Below are 21,375 nucleotides of genomic sequence, written 5' to 3'. Positions count from 1 at the left end.
TTTAAGTTTATGATTGGCAGCAGAGCATTTCTTATCAAACCAGCCTTCCTTCCCTTGTGTTTTACCTTTACTTTACCTTTTACCAGTCACTCATTCGATTATCCACTTCTTCACCTTATCTCCCTACAGAATGCTCTTAGCTTGTTGAACAATGCTAACATTTCCACTTTCTCTGGTAATCTAGACAAAAAACGATTAAATGTTACAGATTGTATTGCGTGATCACTTTCTTCTCCCCTTGGATGCTGAAAAGGCTTTCAGTAGGGCAGATTTGTATTTGTGGGGAGTATTACTGACTAGAATTGACTTGGGAGTTAATATGCTGAAATACTTAACTATCTGCTCACATCTATGATAAGGATGCTTGCGAACAGGAATAGGTCAGATGACTTAAAATTGGAGGGAAATGGTCTATGCAGGGATGCCTACTCTTACCACTGTTTGCAGTAGCAGTCTAAAAATTGGTTATCTTTATAAAGGACAGAACTGTGATTAGATGATTTTACTTGGGACGTAACACACATAAAATGAATCTCTTTGGAAATAGCATTTTTCTTACTCTTAACTGATCTGGAAATTGGCATTCTGCTAGTGATGGAAGCGATGACTAGATTTCATGTAGCCTCAGTTATAAAATAAAGCATGAAAAGTCTGAAATGCAAAACCTCATTTTGAATGGTAGGGTACAAGCCATCACTTCTTTATTGATCACCCATTTTTAGTACAAAAATAATAATTGACATGTCCTCGATCTACATGCAAGTCATCAGATATTTGTTCAATCTTCGGTTGGGTGACTCCACAAAGCACACTACGACTGGAATTGAACCTATCATCACTATGAGTGTATTGCACTGCTGCCACCCTAAATTATATTTGCGAATATATCAAGGAGAATGCCGATACACTTAAATGGCTAATCCTAGAATAGTTAAAAATCACTAAGAATTGGATACTATTCAGGAGGGATGCCAAAATGGGATTCGCCAGGCAGGCCGGAATGGTTGCAAAACCAATTAAGTATTCCACTTAGGAGGGCTGGATTAGAGCTTTGGAGGGTACTTTGGTGATGAAAGAGTTGGGGCCATGGGAAATATTGTGGGCAAAGACTGGGATAGCTCTCAAGGTTAAGTATCTCCAGCTGCTGTCCTTGTGGGAGGCAAATAGAAACGAGACCGAAGGATTTTGGGAGTTTGAAAGAAAACTACAGAACGAAACCCCAATGAAGAAGGAAGTAAGCGACTGGTATCACACATTTGTGTTTTTTGAGGAGAAAAAAATCAAAGCACCCTATGAGATCTGGGATGGAGCGATGGAGATGTGGGACCCACAGAAGCTGTGGCAACTCTCCTTTAAGTTGCTTTATAAAGTAGTTAAACCAACGAACTTAAAAAGGAATCATTTTGTTATGGTCAACAGACTGTATTGGACACCTTATAAATTAGCAAAGTTTGTAACCGCTGTTGCCCCAAGATGTTATAGTTGTGGTGTGCTGAGTGCTGATGACAGACCTATGTTTTTTGAATGCCCTTTGTTAGAGGATTACTGATCCACAGTGGAAAAGGCTATAAACGGCTATAAAATAAGCTTATCCTTAATAATGTTGGGAGTAGAAGATAAGCTGAGTTCGTCCCTTACTAGGGATAAGCAGGCCCTGCTCTTTTATCTGGTTCTCCTTGCTAGGTGAGAAATTTGTAAAAAATGGATAGAAGTTGCCCCACCCCTCGGGATAGACTGGTTCCAGGCGGCAAAAAGCACTTGTAAAAAGGATACTGGTTTAGAGTTTAATATTCATTTTAAGATCTGGGAAGCTTTACAGAATTGGAATGGCATAATAAGAGTTTAAAAACTGAACTCTATCAGTCCTATGATTACACCTGCGTGGAACATGCAACCAGGGTACTGGATGGGCTCTTGCACAGGACTATTGAGATATTGCAAAAGCCTGGGGAGGTACAGAACGGCTGGCAGGCTGCAATTTGCATATAATGGTGGTATGAAGACTAAAAAAAAGAGATGGTGGTTGTACAAAGTGACATTATTTTGAATGACGTAATCTGAACATGAAATAAAGAATCAAACTGTAAAAAAAAAAAGAATAGTTACAAATAAATATAGTTAGGAAAGGTGGATTGTTCTTCCGCTACTAATTGAAATAATTGAAGAACAAAAACTCCCCCAACTAACTAATCTCTTTAACTTTCCAATAAGTACACGCAAGAAAGTAATAAAAAAGCATCTCTTGGAAACAGACTTAATGAATGCCTACTAATGTCCTTGTACTACCAACAAAATGGACCTGTCTTTTACACTCCTGTTTTACTTAAAGTCAAATGTACATCTGGTCAAATTTAGAAGGCTTTGAAAAAACTGACATTCTTAAGATTCAGATGATTGTATATACACCAATCTTCCAGTCTGAGAGATCATTGAGTATCCGCAGCACAGGCGTCACTGGATGCAGGATTTGTGGCCTTAAGGAAGCATCTGTTGGCAACATTATATGCCAGTGTTTAAACTTACTACACTTTCAAAAGAAATTCCTCTGGAACCTTCTTGAGAATCTAACATGAGGGCAGGTGAAGAGGCCCCCCCAAACTGTTTTGTAATGCACAATACTATTCTTTTATTGGTAAACTAGTGACATTTCTTCACCAAGCATATTTTCATCTTCAATATGTTATAGCTTTAACCCATGTGTTTTTTTAATCTTAATCACTGCTCTGCATTTGATGTACTTTCAAGGAGGGCGATCAGATTATATATTTTGAAGTATTGTAATCACTGATCAATACAGTAAACATGTTCAACAATTACATACGCAAACTAGTTTATTGGCACCCTTAAGATGGTCTAAAAATCTTAAATACACAGGATCTTTCATATTAACAGTACAGGGATATGAACAGTTTAGGGACCTCGTTTGCCATACATGAAAAAATGGGAGGAGGCTCTTGGCAGTGGTGGTGCTAGACCACTAGTAATGACTCTGGGTAGATCTGTCAATATCAAGATGGGAATAACTTAAAGAATTGTTCTATGAAATTATCATTATTAGGTACATGAACCTAAGGAATCTGAAAACTGTATTGTAATGCTGTTGGGGGATGATATAGACTCTAGAGAGTATGTACAGAAGAGCGATGACTTTCACATATGGTGGTCTTTCACTAGACTAAGGTACTGTTAGGAGGAAGTCTTAGACCATATTAAAAAGATATGGCATTGCCTAATCACCGGGAATCCTCCACTGCTGTTCATAGACTTGAGGGATCAATTGTGGAAGGTATGACCTTGTTCTGACAGGGTATCGTCTTCCATATGTTGGCTGCCAAGTTGGAGATCATATGTACCTGCAAGAGGACCAAGCCTACTTCAGTGGGGGCCTAGAAGCAGCATGGCTTGGACATCCTGGCAATAAAACTTCTTGGATATATTCTGATGCACATATCTGAGATCGTGGTCAAACTTTGACATCCATTTTTTATATCATTGAGGGAGAGTATTCAGGAATTGTTTGCCAAAGGACACTGTGAGTGATGAGGCCTTGAGACTTTGATATTCCACCAGTCCCTCACTGGCCTGACAATACTCTTGTTGCCCCCCCCCCTTCCGTTGATCTGGATTGTACTAAAAATTGCCTAATAATGGATGAGTGTTGTCGTATTGGTTCCTTTCTTTTGGTGGGTTGGAAGGGACAGGTTGAAGTGGGGTTGGTGGCTTGGGCAAATCTATATATGAGCAAACTGAAACTATGCAAGTAGGCTGTGGCAAATTTAGGTGTTGTATACAGTTTTCCCAAGTACTTTATCTACTTCCAAAGAAACACAATAAATGCTTTGGATTAAATGATTTACGTACCTTAACATAGTATATGCTAACAGGTGTTTTCATGTACCTCCCTAAGTGTCATGGGTATGCTTAGATGTGTGTCCCATGTTCACTGTGTCACTGGAACCAAGCTGTACCCGACTGATGAGCCCATAACTTGGATGAAACTGGTCCTGGGTTGCTTGTTGTCTGGTTCACAGAGGATGTGGCTTGGCAGTTTGTGCAGGACTGTTCCCATGAGGAGTAGGGTCAAGATTGATTTGCATATGGCGGTATCCAAACTGAGGTGGCATGATGAGCTAAATAACGGTGGGTTGGGATGCTACCTCTAGCGGTTGCCAGTGGTTAGACAAATTGAATGCATTCCTCTCATCACCTTTTGTGTGTTTGAAGCTGGTGAAGTACCACATTTTAACTATATTGTTTAACAAAAACAGTAAATCTTTACTGACCAAAGAAATGTACAGATCTCTAGTTCCAAGTACTTTTACTCCTTTGATTGGTGGTAATCTACTGAACAATTTATCATGAAGAATGTTAACAATAAGGTTATACATCTGTCTTACAAATATTTGACGACTTTAAATAAATAAATTCAAAACAGACTGTATTTCTTCTAATCTTCATTATCTTTTCTAGTCTTGGGCAGCAGGAGACATAGTCAGCTGTCTCATTGACCTGGATGAAGGGAACATATCATTTTGTCTGTAAGTCTATTCGTACCTTATCTTTCTTTAGGTATCAGGCTTGTTACAGTACCATTTTGTGGTAGCCTAGTATTATATTTTCCATTAGATGCTTAATTGCAGGCATAAATATGGTAAAACATTATCCTTGTAGTGAAAGGTGGATGTATGATTTTCAGCTACAAAAAACGACCTCTTTACTCTTCTTGATACAACTGTGGAGTCCCATTAACCTCTGCATAGTGTAAGTTACTAACTATTATAAGTGTGAATGCTTATTTCTGTCTTGACAACATGTGACTCTTATGGGGGTTTACAGAGCAGCTCAATTGGGGAAGTTATTAGAGATGTGGCTCTTGATGTTTTTGTGTAAGCTTACGTTAGTATTTATGGTTTTGTATCTATTACTGTGCATTTGTGGTGCTGATCATATTTCTGTTGTGACTTGTATGTTTTTATTTTTTAAATCTAATAAAGTATTGATAATGATGATGACTTTCTTGTCCTATAATTTAGCCTAAATGATTGCTTAAAACATTTTAGTTGAAGGAGTATTCCTGAAGTTTAAATTAGTGTAGTTGGTCCCAAAGCTATATGGGCGATGTCTACATTTAAGAAAGTGTTCTGTAATCCACGCATTTTATTAATCATTGGTGATTTTTGAAAGGGAGACTACTCCAGAAGAGGAGGCAGACATCCTTTACATGGGTCAGCTCTAATGATTGCATCTTCTTTAACCTAATAAATTGAGCATAATTATGGTATGAATGTCGGAAGCTTCCTCTGTATATACTATACCAAAGTAAGGTATAGTGTGCACAGAGTCCAGTCGATCCCTAGAGGCTTTACAGAGGCTGCAGTAGATAATACTAATGTTCTCTCTTGTTGTAGTGTGGGCGAACAGTTAGGCTTATCTGAGGGCAGTGCTAAGCATGTGATGTGCACACACAGCCAGGAAATGATTTCACACACTCGATGACTAAATCTGAGACCAGTGGTTTGTAAAAACATTACGTTTAGTATATTTATTTTATGAAACCAAAGATACTTTGTAGCAGTAAGATACATTTTGGAATATCACTGTTTTTCAATGTAAAAAGTAGACACAGTGCGTTTTTCAATCAGTGCAAAGTTATCCTGTGGGAGGAAACACAATCCACAATATTCAGGTAAGTAAACGATTTACTGTATTGATTTACTGCATTGAGCTTTGGGATGAAGAATCAGTACCAGGCAAGGTTAAGGTAAGTGACCTCCCCACCAGCGGCACCGGGGTAGCTGGGTGCAGAGATCAAACTCGAGATCTGGTGCCAATGTTATCCAATTGAGAAAGGGAGCAATCAAAGTGGTACTACTTACAGTTAAGAAGAACAGTTTGGTAACCCAGTCTCCGGGGGTTAAGGTAAGCACAGGGGGGGCCACAAGGCAGCACCAAACTTGCACCCTCAGCGGCAGAGGTGTGGCCGGGTGCAGAGTGCCAACACAGCGTTGGGCATCCAATGCAAACAAATAAAGAATCTTGAAATCGGAAAAAGGCTGTAGGCTCAGGCCAGGATGCTGGACCAAAGAAACCTTCAGTTGCTCAGGTAAGTTTAGATGTGCTGTAGTGTCTGGACACCGTCGGTAGCCCAGGGGCTCCGAGAGCAGTGGTGTCCTTTGGCGTCGGAAGTCAGCTTACCAGTGTGGTTGCAGATGGGGGGGGGGTCATCCTGCAGACGCTGCAGGCGTCGATGTGGAGTCTGGCAGGGGTCAGCCCACCAGGGACTGTACCGGTGGGCCTCTTGGACACGGGCCGTGGGCGTTTGGGGCAGAGCACTTGGTCTTTAAAGTTGGTTTTCCTTCTCGAGAGGTCCGCTGTTCACGGGAGATTAGAAGTCTTTTTAGTAGTCAGGCAGTCTTCCCAGCATTCTGGAGGTCGCTGGGCTGCTGGACAAGTTGCTCTTCTATAGCAGAGTCTTTGAGAGCTGCAGACAGGCCGATAGGGCTGGGGCCAAGTCAGTTGGTATCTTCAGTCTTTCGGTTCTGCATGGCTTTTCTCTGTCCTCTTCTTTGTAGGTCATCTGTAATCAGAGGACTAAGGTTCAGGGGTGACCCTAAATACTCAATTTAGTGGCATTACAGGGGCTAGAAGGTAGTAGCTAAGGGGCTACTTACCTTTAGGGTATCAACAGCCTTGGTATGTCCACTCCTTCACTAACCCTATTGGCTAGACTCCTACAAAACAGTATGGAGAATTTTCAAAGGAGGGGGTGACTTCTGCTCAGAGCACATTAGGGGTGGTCCTGGCTGAAAGGCAACACACCTCTCTTGCTCACTAATTTCCCTCCGATCTTGCCGCCAAAAGTGGCGCTTAGTGATGAAGGGGAATTCGCAAAAATTTCAGTAAGAGAGTGTGAGTCTCTGCAGACCACCCCCAATATGGAGCCATATCTGTCATGGGTGGATGCCACCTGGAACAGAGTCCTTTTACCAAGACTTAGATTTGGCATTATAAAGTGACATCAGAGCTCTCCTCTAGGCCAGTTTGACCCCAGTATTGCTTTAATTTGTCCCTGTGACGAGTCCTTGCCTCAGAGGTTTTTCCATTTCACTTTCTTTAGGAAGTTTTACTTGGTATACTCCAAGAGGTTTTTAATTTTAATCAGAGTTTACGACATTAGAAGACCTGCTGAAGCCCTTTTGTATTTGCAAGGGTTTAACTCCTTTACACTTTGTACTTGCATTTGTTCTTTTTCAAAGGGAGCTAGCGCCAAGCGAAAACAAATGTTTTGATAGCCTGATCCTGTTAGTTTGACTTGCCTATGCGATGCTTGCGGGGTATTGAGCTTCATGGCAGGAATCCTTACTTTGCTCACTGGGTTCAGTGATTGTTTTTTAAAAATTATTTTATTGGCTATTTTTAAACTTCTTTTATTGAGATATGTTTTAGTGATCTTTTCTATGCTTGTAATGTGCTTTTATGGCCGTGTCTTACTGCCAAAATAAAGTTTTATCTGATCTGAAGTGCCAGGGAAATATATTGTATTACAAAGTCCTAAATAAAACAATTCTTCTGAGCTCTAGTCGACAGGTTTAATCCTTAGACTACTTGCCACTAAGAAGGAGATTATACCAGAGGCTTCTGGCTATATTAAGGAATACCTAACGGTTTATGGTCGAGGCATGTGAGCTGGAGATCACATGCTTTGCTTACTCCTGCCATCTAGTGTTGGGTCTGGATGTTTGCAAGTTGATTTTCTTCGAATAAGTCTTTCCAGCCACGAGGTAGGTGACTCCTCCTTTCGATGATAATGCGCATGGGCAATGACTCCATCGTTAGATTGTTTTTACCCGCCATCGGGATCAGACGTGTATTGCTGCGCTCTGGTTCGAAGTTGTTCTTTGGTTCCCCTCAGTGCACAATCCACTTCACCCTTGTTGGTATTGTTTTGAACGCATATCTCACTTCTCCGCGTATCATATCCATCGAGTAAAACCTAGATTTCATTCAAAGTTCTTCAGGGAGGCCTAACCGCGTCGGTCCACTTCGCAGTCGATGAAACAAACTCCATTAAAATTCTGCCCTCAGTGCCATGCCAAGTAACCGCGCACCAACTCGGACGAAGTGTGCAACTTGTGCTTGTCGCCGGAGCATAACAAACAGGACTGCGATGCGTGCAGAGTGTTCCGATCAAAGAAAATGCTCCATGCTCGTCAGGCTAGACGTCGTGAGATGCAGAGTCAAAACGTCGGAATACACGCCGGACATCTTTGGCGAAGGATGCGAGCACAAATTATTTTCAAGAGGAAGAATGTGGGTACTAACCCTTCCCCTCCTCCTCTTCTACCACGTTCCCCTACACCAACCTCTCCACCTTTGTCATTTAGTGATTACACCAACTAGCTCTCCACCACCACCTGATGATGATGATAATAGAGATTGGGGGGGGGGGGCAATATATTACCATCAGATCTCTCACAGGATTATCACACAGATTCACCTTACAGATAGCGACCAAGATCTTAACCCTGCAAAGCATACCCCTCCTGATGACAACGTAGGATATCTAGAATTACTTTCTAGAGCTGCAGAATATCATGGGTTACAGTTACACAAGTAATCTTTAGAGAAAAACTTTCTATTTGAAACACTTAGTACCGCACAAAGGGCTAGTCACACTCTACCTATGCTTAAAGGCATGATGAGACATGCCAACCACATCTTTAAAGATCCAGTGCGGGCTTGCATTCTCACCCCCAGGATTGATAAAAAAATATAAATCTGCTCCTTCAGATCCAGTCTTTATTAAAGGACAGTTACCACTAGACTCTTTAGTGGTCTCTAATGCCCGTAAACGGGCCAATTCACAGACTACAGGTGACACTCCCTCTCCAGACAAGGAGTCAAAACTATTAGACACCTCTGGTAAACGAGTAGTTGCCCAAGCAGCAAATCATTGGCGCATTGCCAACACCCAGGCCCTGCTAGCCAGATATGTTCACACTGGGACGAAATGGAGCAGTTGCTACAATACCTCCCAATTGAGCACAAAGCAGAAGCCCAGGATTTAGTCCAGAAAGGGAAGCTCATATCCAATTCCTCAATAAGATGCGCTGTAGATGCTGCAGCCACCGCTGCTAGAGATATCAACACTAGTTTGTTACTAAGAAGACATGCATGGCTGAGGATTTCTGGTTTCAAACCAGAAGTACAACAGTCTATTTTAAATACTCCTTTTGACAAGGAACATCTCTTCGGGCCCGAAGTAGATAAGTCATTAGAAAAAAAGACAAAGAGGTAGCCAAGTCTATGGGAGCTGCAGTCTTCCTCTAGTTGGGGCTTCTTTCGTCGCTCCTTCTACCATGGAGGGTCAGAAACCAAGTCCTCCGACAATACTGCCACATCTTAAAAGGCAGCAGGAAATCTTCCTCTACAAGAGGCTTCTTTAGAGGAGGATCTAGAGGTAACAACAACAAAGGTCGAGTCAAGGGTTCCGCACTGCGTAATTCCCCCTCACCCAACATGCAGTGACTTGCCTACACTTCCCCGCATCATTTAACACCTGTCAGAGGACTTCTTCTACAATTCCTCACCATTTGGCAATCTATCACCACAGACAAATGGGTGTTAGGAATTATCCAACATGGTCATTGCCTGGACCTTACCAACAATCCTCCAAACAAACCACCACGTTCTCACAAAATGTCACCAGAACATTTACATCTACTAAAGCAAGAAGTCCAGTCTCTTCTCTCCAAAGGAGCCATAGAACCTGTGCCATTACAACATCAGGGGACAGGCGTGTACTCCCTGTACTTTCTCATCCCTAAAAAGGACGGCCCTTTAAGACCTATTCTAGATCTCAGAGAACTAAACCTCTACATACTGTCAGAGCATTTCCACATGGTAACACTTCAACAAGTGCTCCCGCTTCTACAGTAGGGAGATTTTATGTCTACTCTAGACTTAAAAGACGCATATTTCCACATTCCAATTCATCCCACTCATCCTGCTCCCAGGGTATTTACCAAATGTCTGGCAGTAGTCGCAGCACATCTAAGAAGACAACAGATCCATATCTTCCCATACCTGGACGACTGGCTCATCGAAGCCAGCACTTAACCAAATGTGTCTCCCGCACACTCAAACCTTTATTCACTTACTTCACCAACTAGGGTTTACAGTGAATGTGTTGAAGTCTCATCTACAGCCTTCCAGCACACAAACTTATCTGGGAGCCATGATAGACACTCACAAACTTTAGCCTCCGCTAATACAGCCAGGATTCAGAGTATTCAATCCTTTCTCACTCAATTTCAGCCCAACCAATCATTGCCAGGCAAGAGTCTTCATGAAACTGCTAGGCATGATGGCGTCTTGCATTATAATTGTTCCCCGCGCAAGACTTCACATGCGTCCTCTTCAAGAATGCTTAGCAAGTCAGTGGAACCAGTTGCAGGGTCAGTTAACTGATCTAGTGTTGGTGGATGACCGCACCCATCTCTCTCTGCAGTGGTGGAACCCACAAAATGTATCCCAAGGGCGGCCGTTTCTCAACCCTGCTCCACAGACAGTGCTCACCTACAGAGTCAAACAATCCAAGGATTATGGACTCTAAAGTACAGGAGCCTACATATCAATCACCTAGAGCTGCTAGCAGTGTTTCTCGCGCTCAAAGCCTTTCAAACTCACCTTATAGACAAAACTGTTTTGGTTCACACAGACACCATGACATCTATGTACTACATACAAAAAGGGGGGGGGACACGCTCTCCAACTGTCACATTTAGCTCAAGCCATTTGGAAATTGGCCATACATCACAAAATGTATCTCCTATCAGAACACCTTCCAGGTGTAAACAATCAATTTGCAGACCTTCTCAGTAGACAGAGACAACAAATCCATGAGTGGGAACTTCATTCCCAAATTCTTCTTTCCGATTTTCAGGAATGGGAATTTCCTCACATAGACCTGTTCGCCACATCTCAAAACACAAAATGCCCAAGCTTTGCCTCCAGGTTCCCACGCCCACTCTACAAATGCAATGCCCTATGGACGAACTGGTCTGGGATATTTGTCTATGCTTTTCCGTCTCCCATTCATTCCACTGGTACTTCAGAAGCTCAGGCTAACATCCCTCACACTGATTCTCATAGCTACCACATAGGGCACGTCAAACCTGGTTCACCACCCTGCTAGAGCTGTCAATAGTTCCACACTAAAAGCTACACCTCAACTCCAGTCTACTCACTCAGAGCCATGGAGAAATCAGGCATCTGTATCCCAAGGAACTCAACTTGGCGATTAGACTCCTGAAGTCATAAAGTTTGGTTTTTTGCAATTACCAACAGACTGTATGAATATCCTAAAGGAGGCTAGGAGACCTATTACTAGGGCATGTTATGCTGATAAGTTTAAATATTTTGTTATATATTGTAACAATAACAATATCAATCCCCTTAATGCTTCAGTACAACACATCATCCGTTATCTCTTAAATTTACAGAAATTTGGATTTGTTTATACATCCATTTGATTGCATATAGCAGCAGTAGCTGGCTGCATACTTACAAAACAGTCAACTCTAATCTCTATTCAGAGTTCCAGTGATTAAAGCCTTTATGGAAGGATTAAAAAGAGTAATACCACCAAGAGCTCCACATGCACCAGTATGGAACTTGAACATAGTCTTTTACAATGCTAATGGGGCCACCTTGTGAACCAATGCACAAGTGTCAACTACAATTTCTCTCATGGAATGTTGCTTTTCTTATTGCAATCACTCCCTTAAGGAGTGTTAGTGAACTCCAGACACTAACCATACAAAAGCCTTTCTTTCAACTTCACAAAGACAAGGTGGTTCTTCTAACCAATCCCAAATTTCTTCCAAACGTGGTTTCTGCTTTTCACATCAATCAATCCGTTGAGTTACCTGTGTTTTTTCCTCAACCTGATTCTGTAGCAGATCAAACTCTACACACACTTGATGTTAGAAGAGCTGTATGATATTATGTAGAAAGAACAAAAGATTTTCATAAGACAAAGCAGCTCTTTGTTGCTTTTTCTCCACCACACAAAGGCAATCCCATTTCTAAATCTGGTATTGCAAGATGGATTGTAAAATGTATCCAAACATGTTATACAAAAGCAAAAAGAGCATTGCTAATACCCCCTAGAGCGCATTCCTCCCGCAAAATAGGGGCTACTATGGCCTTCTTAGGGAATATTCCCTTAGTCGACATCTGTAAGGCAGCAACATGGTCTACACCGCACACATTTACCAAACACTATTGTGTAGATGTGTTAGTGAGGCAACAAGCTAATGTAGGCCAGGCAGTACTTAAAACACTATTTCAAACAACTGCAACAGCTACAGGTTAGCCACCGCTTTGGAAAAATACAGCTGTATAGTCTAAGCAAAGCATGTGATCTACAGCTCACATGCCTCGAACAGAACATTTTACCCAGTAAGCATCTGTTCTTGGCATGTAGAGCTGTTGATTCACTTGCGCCTACCCACCTCCCCAAGTACCTATACCTGTCTTTCTTATCTTAGATACATATGACTTGGACATCGCAATTCTACATTTACTAACTCCAGTCTCACCCTCTACAGTAAAACAATCTAACAATGGAGTCCATGCCAATGCGCATTATCACCGAAAGGAGAATTCATCTACCTTGTGACTGGAAAGACTTCTTGCAAGAAAAACAACTTGCAAACATCTGGACCCAACACTTGATTGCTGGAGTATGCAAAGCATATGAATCTACAACTCTACATGCCAAGAACAGTTACTTACTAGGTAAGTAACATTTTCCTTTCCAGGCCCACCATGCCAGCAAAATATTCCTAATGGTCTTTGGTATTCCTGTGGCTTTTAACCATTGGAACTCTTCTCTTTTACACATAGTTTATGACGTAATATTTGTTATTGAAAACGTACTATAGTAGTTGAAGAATGCTTGATTGCGTAGTCCCTTTTCTAACAGAGATAATGGTCAGCAGACCGTGTACGGCAAGGAATAAGTACATCATCACAATCCCTAAGGCAGATGGCAAACAACACTTACAACACAGGCAAGTTCACTTTTGGCAGTGTCCAAAAAATGCTATTTTGTCTCGTGCTGACACTGATTCATTTTGTGGTCATCTATTTGCTCAGTTCCTAAAACGTGGAAGTTAGAATGTTGACTCCTTCTCAGAGCTCAAATTCTGCATCTGTAATGAGGCTATAGCAATAACATTTCCTTCCTATTGACATTCTTTATTTTTTAACATATGTGTGTGAGATCTGTGTATTCTTAGTAACTTGTCGCAGTATCTCAGACTTTATTGAGCAAATCTCCTGTGTTGCCATAGCACATCATAAATAAGAGTTTTCAAAGCTTGGACCGAAATGCACTGTAGACGAGGAGCAACCTTGATCAGGTTTGGGAAAACATTCACTTATTAATGGAACAGGAAAGTGAATGATTTTCTTCAATGGTTTATGCTGTTCAGAGGGACTTGTGACTACTGCCTCCTTTGTGTTTCCCTCCCCTCTTAATCCTGTAAGTGCAAGCTCATAATTCATGCTCCGAAGTTGGTTAGATTGGGGTGAGGACAGAGGAAATGAAAGGAGTGAGCACTGACAAAAGATTCCTATTGAACAAGAACTAACCAAGCAGGCAGCCTGTAAGAACCAAAAAAAGATTGTCCTTCAACCAGCACTTGTGAGAGGAATCACACCGTTGACACTTGAGATGACCATAGAATGTTCAATAAAGATGCATATTATGTTATCGGTAAATGTAGAGTACACATACACTAGACGGTTCCTTGGTGCTGGGATAACAGAACCAATGCCCACTGCTCACCAAATCAGTCATAGGCTTGTTTGAAAAGCTAGGTTTTTAGGCATTGTCTAATTCTGGTATAACAGGGGGTCTACCTGATTTCCAATGGGAGTATGTTCCAAATACCTAGGATGAGTACAAAGAAGTTGGAGCCACCCAATCTTTTCTTCTTGAATTGAGGGAATGGTGAGAAGGTTCAGGTGAGCGAATCTCAGGTTGCGGGAGGTAGTGTACTTTTGAATGCAAGCTGAAATGAAAGCTGTGCTGCTGCCATTGAGAGATTTAAAAATGATGCAGCCAGTCTTAAATACCGTTCGCTGTTTCACCGGCAGCCAGTGTAGTTGTCTCATCAGTGGGGTGATATGGCAGCTCCTAGGCTGACAGTAGAAGAGCCGGGCTGCTTGGTTCTGAGCCAATTGCAATCTACGATTGAGTCCTTCAGGTATACCCAGGTAGAGAGAATTTGCATAGTCGATCCTTGAGATGACTAATGCGATGCCAGCCTGGATAAGTGCTTTGAAAGTAAGACATTTGCCAATCTTTTTGATTTCAGAACGAGATCACAGCACCTACTTGAGGTTTGATTGAACTTTTTGGTTGGGGGGTGTGCCCATAGTGGCTGGGCAAAATGTGGGGTTCCACAAGCCATGCCTGCTACAAATGATTAAGATCTCAGTCTTATCAGGGTTTAATTTGAGTGGAATGCTATTCATTCAGTCGCGGATGAATGGCATCATGTTTGAAAAGTAGCTTTAAATCCAGGTGAATTATCAATAGCAAACAGTAATTGCATATCGTCTGCGTAATTGTAATTTCTAACCTTCATCTTTTTCAAGAAGTACACAAGGGGGGGCGTATGTACAAATTGAAATGGTGGGGAGAAAGAGATTACCCCTGGGGCACTCCCCAGGTAAGGGGGACTTTGGGTGAGCCGCTAGGGGATAGACAAGCCGACTGGGCGTGCTCCTTCAGGAAAAAGGTGACCCACTTGAGCACTGTGTCCCGGTGGCTAGCAACTCCGACACAGTCTATCAGAAGTTTGTGGTTGTCTGTGTTGAAGGCCGCCAAGAGATCTAAGAGCACCAGCTCATGAATGGTTCCATTATCAGCCTCTTCCCGCATATCATCTACGACTGAGAGGATGACCGCTTCCGTGGAGTGGGCAGGCTGAAAGCCTGCTTGATGTGGGTCAAGGAAGTGGGAGTCCTCCAGGAAGGAACATCAGCATCTAGCAACATTTGCTTCCAGAACATTTGCATGGTGTGGTAGTAAGGCTATGGGGTGGTAGTTCTTCAGTACATTTGGGTCATCACTAGCCTTCTTTAATAGTGGGGCTACTATCACCTCCTTGAAGGAGCTAGGTACCACACATTTGCTCTGGAACTCATTGGGGAGAGCTAGTGCTGAGCCAGAGAAGACTTCTTTTAGGATCTTTAGGGGACATGTATCATTGGGCGAGCCCGATTTCACTCTAATCAGCAGATCTGTGAGGCGCGGCCTTGCTGATGGTGGGCAGCTCAGACTTGGTGATTGAGTTCCTAGCCAAATGGATGTTCATTCATTCTGGGGGAAAAAAATCCTTACTTCAGCCTCTGTTCTACCCAGCCTAACTAATTAGATCCCTCTAAATGTTAGATTTAAATCTGTTTTATTCAACATATGCAAAGGTCAGCTTGCATACAACTTGTAAAACAACACCCTACTATTTCAACCATTTATAGAATGGCACTTATTTACTAATCAACCAGCTGTGGGTTATATTCCACATAACACCTCACAGTATATCAAAGTGGACTAAATACAGGGGAAAAGAAGACAGCAGAGAGAACATGAAGGGAAAAAATGCAAACATCGCCAACAATCCTGGAATCAAGCATCATCAGAATTTGTCATTTCCACACTGCAGACAACAAAGTGACCATTACTGTTTCCCCCACTGTTGTATTGTTGCTGCAAACCTTAAAGAGAAGCTGAATCACTTTGTTGACCAGTTTTTGTGTTGCCACAATCTCAGGAGCAAGTCTCCATGCATCTCATTCATCTTGTCCTCCATTGTCTCAGCAAGAATCTATGCAGCAACTATCCTCATCCTGAGGTGTGAGTCCTAGTGCAGATTCTCAGGTTGTTCAGACTTGACATCCATCATGGTGATGCCCTCAATTGTGCTGGACCCAAGGAAAGCATGTCCTACATCGTTGCAGAAATCTCCTCTGAGGGACATTCCAGACTCTCCTGTATGGCTATGCATCGCTACAGCAGAACACTCCATCAGGCCCTCCAGTGTTACCTACATGGCCTTGACTGTGTTTTCTGTAGTAACCATCTCCTCAGATTAATCTGAGGATCATATGCATGGAGTACCATCGGGATCTTTAACGTGGTGTATAATCTGCTTCTGATGGATACTTTTCTTGCAGATTCTTCACCACATCAATGTCTTCTCGGCACCAGACTGGATCATAAAAACCTTTTCACCAGCAATAGGTCTCCAGCACTGCCAGCCATCCAACCCAGATGTGATGACAACCAGCTGTATGTAGCACAGACCGGCATGCTGACATCAGTTCCTGTTCTCTCTTGCTTTGGCGCAGGTCCAAAGCTTTTCATCAGTCTTGACCAACCAAAACTCCTTAGCAGATTCAACAGCACCTAGATTAGATGTCCCCATCTAAAGTCTTGGGGTTTAAAGCCTGCTATAGTGTCATTAGGAAATGCCTTTGTCTGATCCATTCAACACCTGCATTTAATGCCTAGGATCTGACCACAAATTCTCGGTCTATGACTGTTGGTCGTTCATGCCCCCTAAGGCTTTTAGGAAGATGGAAGACAAATTATTTATGGCAAAGACCTGTAAGAGTACTCAAAAAGTATCCCTCTCTCCTGTCCCAGGGAACTCCTCTAACAGGGAGCAATATCCCCACGCTATCTTGCCACAAAAAAGACCCATAGGAAGGAGAATGCAGTAGGAATGAGAATGAAAAATGGTCTTGCTCTCATGACCTTTTAAAGACTTATTGGTATTGTTCACTGATGTTTGTGTTTTTCCTTCATTAAAGCTGATCACGTTCCTCTAAAAGATTAAACACGAGTTTCCAGGTCCACCAGCTAATCCTTCTCTGGCCAAGGCTTTTCAATAGGTCATTGTGAAAAATGTCAGAATGGATCCACTTTCCTCAATGGGAGCCTTGTTTCTGTGGGTTTGGAGATTTTGCGGGTTCAACCCAGAGGCCACTCGATTCTGTACCTTGGCAGGCTCCATTATTGCCCCTAAAGATGCCATTGCTCAATACAACACCAACCTTTTCGCTTTTGGCACCTCCCATGACGTTATTACTAGTGCTAACATCTAGGCTATCTTTGCCACCACCTCAGCCATCAATGTTGACAGACATTATTTGAGTGGTAAGAGATACATTTTGGGCACCCCATTCGAGTTACTGCCCCTGGCAGTTGCCCTCCATTTATCACAGTTTTACTCAACTGAATGAGATCTTTGGCTCAGACTTTTACACATTAAAAACTTTAAACAGAAATTATGAGTATATGGATTAAGATGACTTGGATGCTGATAATTATTGATATCCTCCATCGTTACCACACAGATGATGCCTTTGGCCTAGACCTACAAAAATGCTTCTAACCATAACACTTTGCTAGAGATCTACATTACTTATCCCTGTGGGTTTCCTTCAGAGGATGGTTTTGTTTCTGAGCTTTGCTACGGAAAGCAGAGTCACCAACTACTGAGGCAAAGTCCTTTTTTTTTTTTATTTATATTTTATTGAAAGTTCATAACAATATAATGCAGACTATACACAACAATATATATTAATATAGAAATAAATATACATGATATAAATACGAGAGCAACTGATATAGCATAAAGCATTATATACAATAGAACAGAGATTAAAAGATTAATAGTCATACCAGAGTCAGGGAATTAGAAGGCATTATAAGGCCCCATACCTCGACAGCCTCCATGTAGCCACAGGCGCCCAGATCCGTAACCCCATTTCCCTGGATTTAACTCCCTTTAAAGCATACAATTCTGACTCAATGTTGTGGATCCCTAGCATCCTGCCGATCCACATTTGGAAGGTTGGGGCCTACACATCCTTCCAAGCAGCAGCAATTAGTATTCTAAAAACAGCTCTGTACTTAGACCCAGTTTAGCATCACAACCAGTTATTAAAAGCGTCGTGGATAGGTCTATTCTGACAGCTAGAAGCCCCTCTAAAAACTCTTCGATTTCCTTTTTAATGGGACCTAATTTTTCACAGCTACAAAACATGTGGACAACGTCAGCAGGCCCATTCCCACACCTAGGGCAGTTGTTGTCCGCCCTCTTTCCCCAATCATACAGTTTCGCCGGCGTGTACCGTATTTTCCGGCGTATAAGACGACCTTTTAACCCCTTAAAATTTTCTGGAAAGTCGGGGGTCGTCTTATACGCCGGGTACAAAATGTTATGGTATGTTTTCATGCGCTTTTTCATAGCGAGGACTTCACTCGAAGGTGTCAGACCGCTTCACAATAGGAAATAACAAGAAACAACACCTTATGTTAAAAAATACAGCCACCGACACTGGCAACGTCCACACCCAGCCCCGCGCCATGAATTGTGCAAGTATCGAAAGCGAGCGTTTTTTTTTCATAGCGAGGACTTCACTCGAAGGTGTCAGACCGCTTCACAATAGGAAATACCGTATGTAACAAGAAACACACCTTATGTTAAAAAATACAGCCACCGGCCCTGGCAACGTCCACAACCAGGCCCCGCGCCATGAAGTATCGAAAGCGAGCGTTTTTTTCATAGCAAGGACTTCACTCGAAGGTGTCAAACCGCTTCACAAGCGAGCAAATGGCGCCATGAGTCTTACCTCGACTGCCGCTGCCGCTGTACACGCGCCTCCAACCGCTTGCACATCCCCAGGCAGACGAGGCAGCAGGACGAGGCAGCAGGACGTCCGAAATACGGTATATGGTAACGGGCAGCCAGCGCCGAAGATGGCAGCGCCCGGTGTGTTGACACGTTTGGCACGTTTGGCACGTTTGGCACGTTTTGGCACGCGCCCCTCTCTCCTTGACATGGGCGTGGGCATTGAAAGGGGACTGTAGAATGTTCCCGAATGTTACCGAAGGCAGTAGAGCACTTGCCGTGATTGGCTGGTTGTTGCGAAGAGGAAAGGCAGTCTGGTGACCAGATACCGTATTTGCCGTACCGTACGTGTGGTGTTGAAGACAGTCTCTGCACCTGTTCATACTGTACAGCACCAGTACATCCAGTGCAAATGGCTGACAGTCAAGAACCCGGCAAGGCTCCAGCAGCACATCCAGTGCAAATGGCAGACAGTGAAGAACCCGGCAAGGCTCCAGCAGCGCATCCAGTGCAAATGGCTGGCAGTCAAGAACCCAGCAAGGCTCCAGGAGTGGCAAGAAGAAGGAAATATGAAGCCAGTTACAAACTTAAAGTTGTGGATTTTGCCACGGAACATAATAACTGTGCTGCTGCAAGACAATATGGAGTGACAGAAAAGATTGTTCGGGCCTGGAGAGCAAATGAGAAAGCATTACGGAGTATGCCAAGGGGCAAGTGTGCATTAAGAAGAGGCACCCCACATTGGCCAGAACTCGAAAAGCATGTAGCAGACATGGTGGCCGAGCATCAGCAAAGCGGTTATGTCGTGACCCGAAATAAAATCCGATTGGTTGCACTTCAGTGGGCCAAATCTAATCCAGATCTCAGCCACAGATTTAAGGCCACTGTATCCTGGTGTACCAGATTCATGGGAAGGCATAATCTGGTATTGCGGCAAAAGACAAAAATTGCCCAGAAATTACCTGCGGATCTTGATGCCAAAATGCATAGCTTCCATCGCTACGTTATTAGGCTGCGCAATGAACATGGCTATGCGCTAAGTAGCATCGGAAATATGGATGAAACTCCAATGAATTTCGATATGATTGCCAACAAAACTGTCCATCAAAAAGGCGAAAAGACAATTTTAATAAAAACAACAGGACATGAGAAGTCTAGTTTCACAGTGGTACTAGCATGCACAGCTGATGGCGCAAAGCTGAGACCAATGGTTATTTTCAAAAGAAAAACAATGCCGAAACTCAAGTTCCCTGTTGGTTGTTTTGTGCATGTGAATGAGAAAGGATGGATGGATGAAGAAGGGGTAAAGCTATGGCTTGATAATGTATGGAGCAGGCGACCAGGTGGACTTCTACAAAGACGTCGTCTACTGGTGTGGGATATGTTCAGGGCTCATTTAACTCCGAGCACCAAGCAAAGGCTGGCAAGAATAAAAACAGATGCTGCAGTTATACCTGGAGGATTGACATCGTTGGTGCAGCCACTGGATGTGTGCCTAAACAAGCCATTTAAAGATCGCATCCGAGAACAGTGGAATGAGTGGATGGTTAGCGGTGAAAAAACATTCACAAAAGGAGGAAACATGCGTGCTCCACAGTTGGATGTTTTGTGCACCCTTGTTATAAAGGCCTGGAACGACATTGATGCAGAAACTGTAATAAAGTCTTTCAAGAAGTGTGGCATATCAAATTCATTAGATGGTATGGAGGACGACTATTTGTGGGAAGGTGAAGAGGATGCCGAAGAAGAGACCACATCATCTGATACGGAATTGGTACCAGATCCATACGATGACTGCCTTACAGATGTACCACAAGATCTCATTGACTTACTTATGAGATCAGATGACGAAGAGGAGGATTTTGAAGGCTTTTAAAGGGAACGTTGTAAATCCTGTCGAAATCCCTTGGATTTATGGAAAGTTATGGGAAGTTTAATCCACTTGCACTGTTTCATGCACTTATTTATGTTTACCGTACCGTACCGGTATATTCAGAAGTGACAGTTTTTCATATGGTTCTAAATAAAAATATTGCGAGTAAAGCAAGATTGTTTATACAACCAATTTGTTTGAGTTCAGTCTTTGAGTTTGTAAAATAAACGCTTAGGTAACACTGTCCACTGATAAAGCCTTACTGCTCACCCACAGGGAGGAGGACTAGACTAATACGGTAAGTTCAAAATACCGGTACCGTACATTCTCGGAATGGCTATGCAGGACTGCGTTGGACTGCGCTGGAAGTGGGGGTCGTCTTATACGGCGAGTATAGCACAAAACCAAAAATTTTTCAGGCAAAGTAGGGGGTTGTCTTATACGCCGGGTCGTCTTATACGCCGGAAAATACGGTAGTATAAATTAAAAAGGGTCTTAAAGTGCTGCGCTCTAAGATTTGAAGAACGTAAAAACCTTTTATCCATTAGGATGGCTCTGTCCAGGTCAATATCTGGATCTCCCAGTTTAGCAGCCCAAGCAGCCTCTGTCTTAACCATGTCATTGGGGAGCGTTTCCAAGAATAGCCCATATATTTCCCTGATTCTGCAACCACCCCCCTTCATGTAATCTAATAGTGCACATCCTTTCGATATATTTATACACGGTCTTTTGGATTTTATTGTGTTAACCAACTGCATATATTAGAACTCTTGACAACCTCGT

At 42.7% G+C, this 21,375-nt stretch overlaps 1 protein-coding gene across 1 annotated transcript in view; it reads left to right on the top strand.

Moving 5' to 3' along the window:
• The window catches only part of RNF123 (ring finger protein 123), a 2,099,603-nt gene that overhangs the window by 429,309 nt on the left and 1,648,919 nt on the right, over positions 1-21,375 (top strand). Inside the window, exon 9 of the mRNA XM_086938772.1 lies at positions 4,471-4,538. Within this exon, the coding sequence (XP_086794898.1) occupies positions 4,471-4,538 (68 nt within the window). The remainder of the gene's footprint in view (positions 1-4,470; positions 4,539-21,375) is intronic.

The sequence above is a fragment of the Lissotriton vulgaris genome, chromosome 9 (assembly GCF_964263255.1).
Source record: "Lissotriton vulgaris chromosome 9, aLisVul1.2, whole genome shotgun sequence".
Taxonomy (NCBI): Eukaryota; Metazoa; Chordata; class Amphibia; order Caudata; family Salamandridae; genus Lissotriton; species Lissotriton vulgaris.
This window is presented reverse-complemented; position numbering and strand designations above follow the sequence as displayed.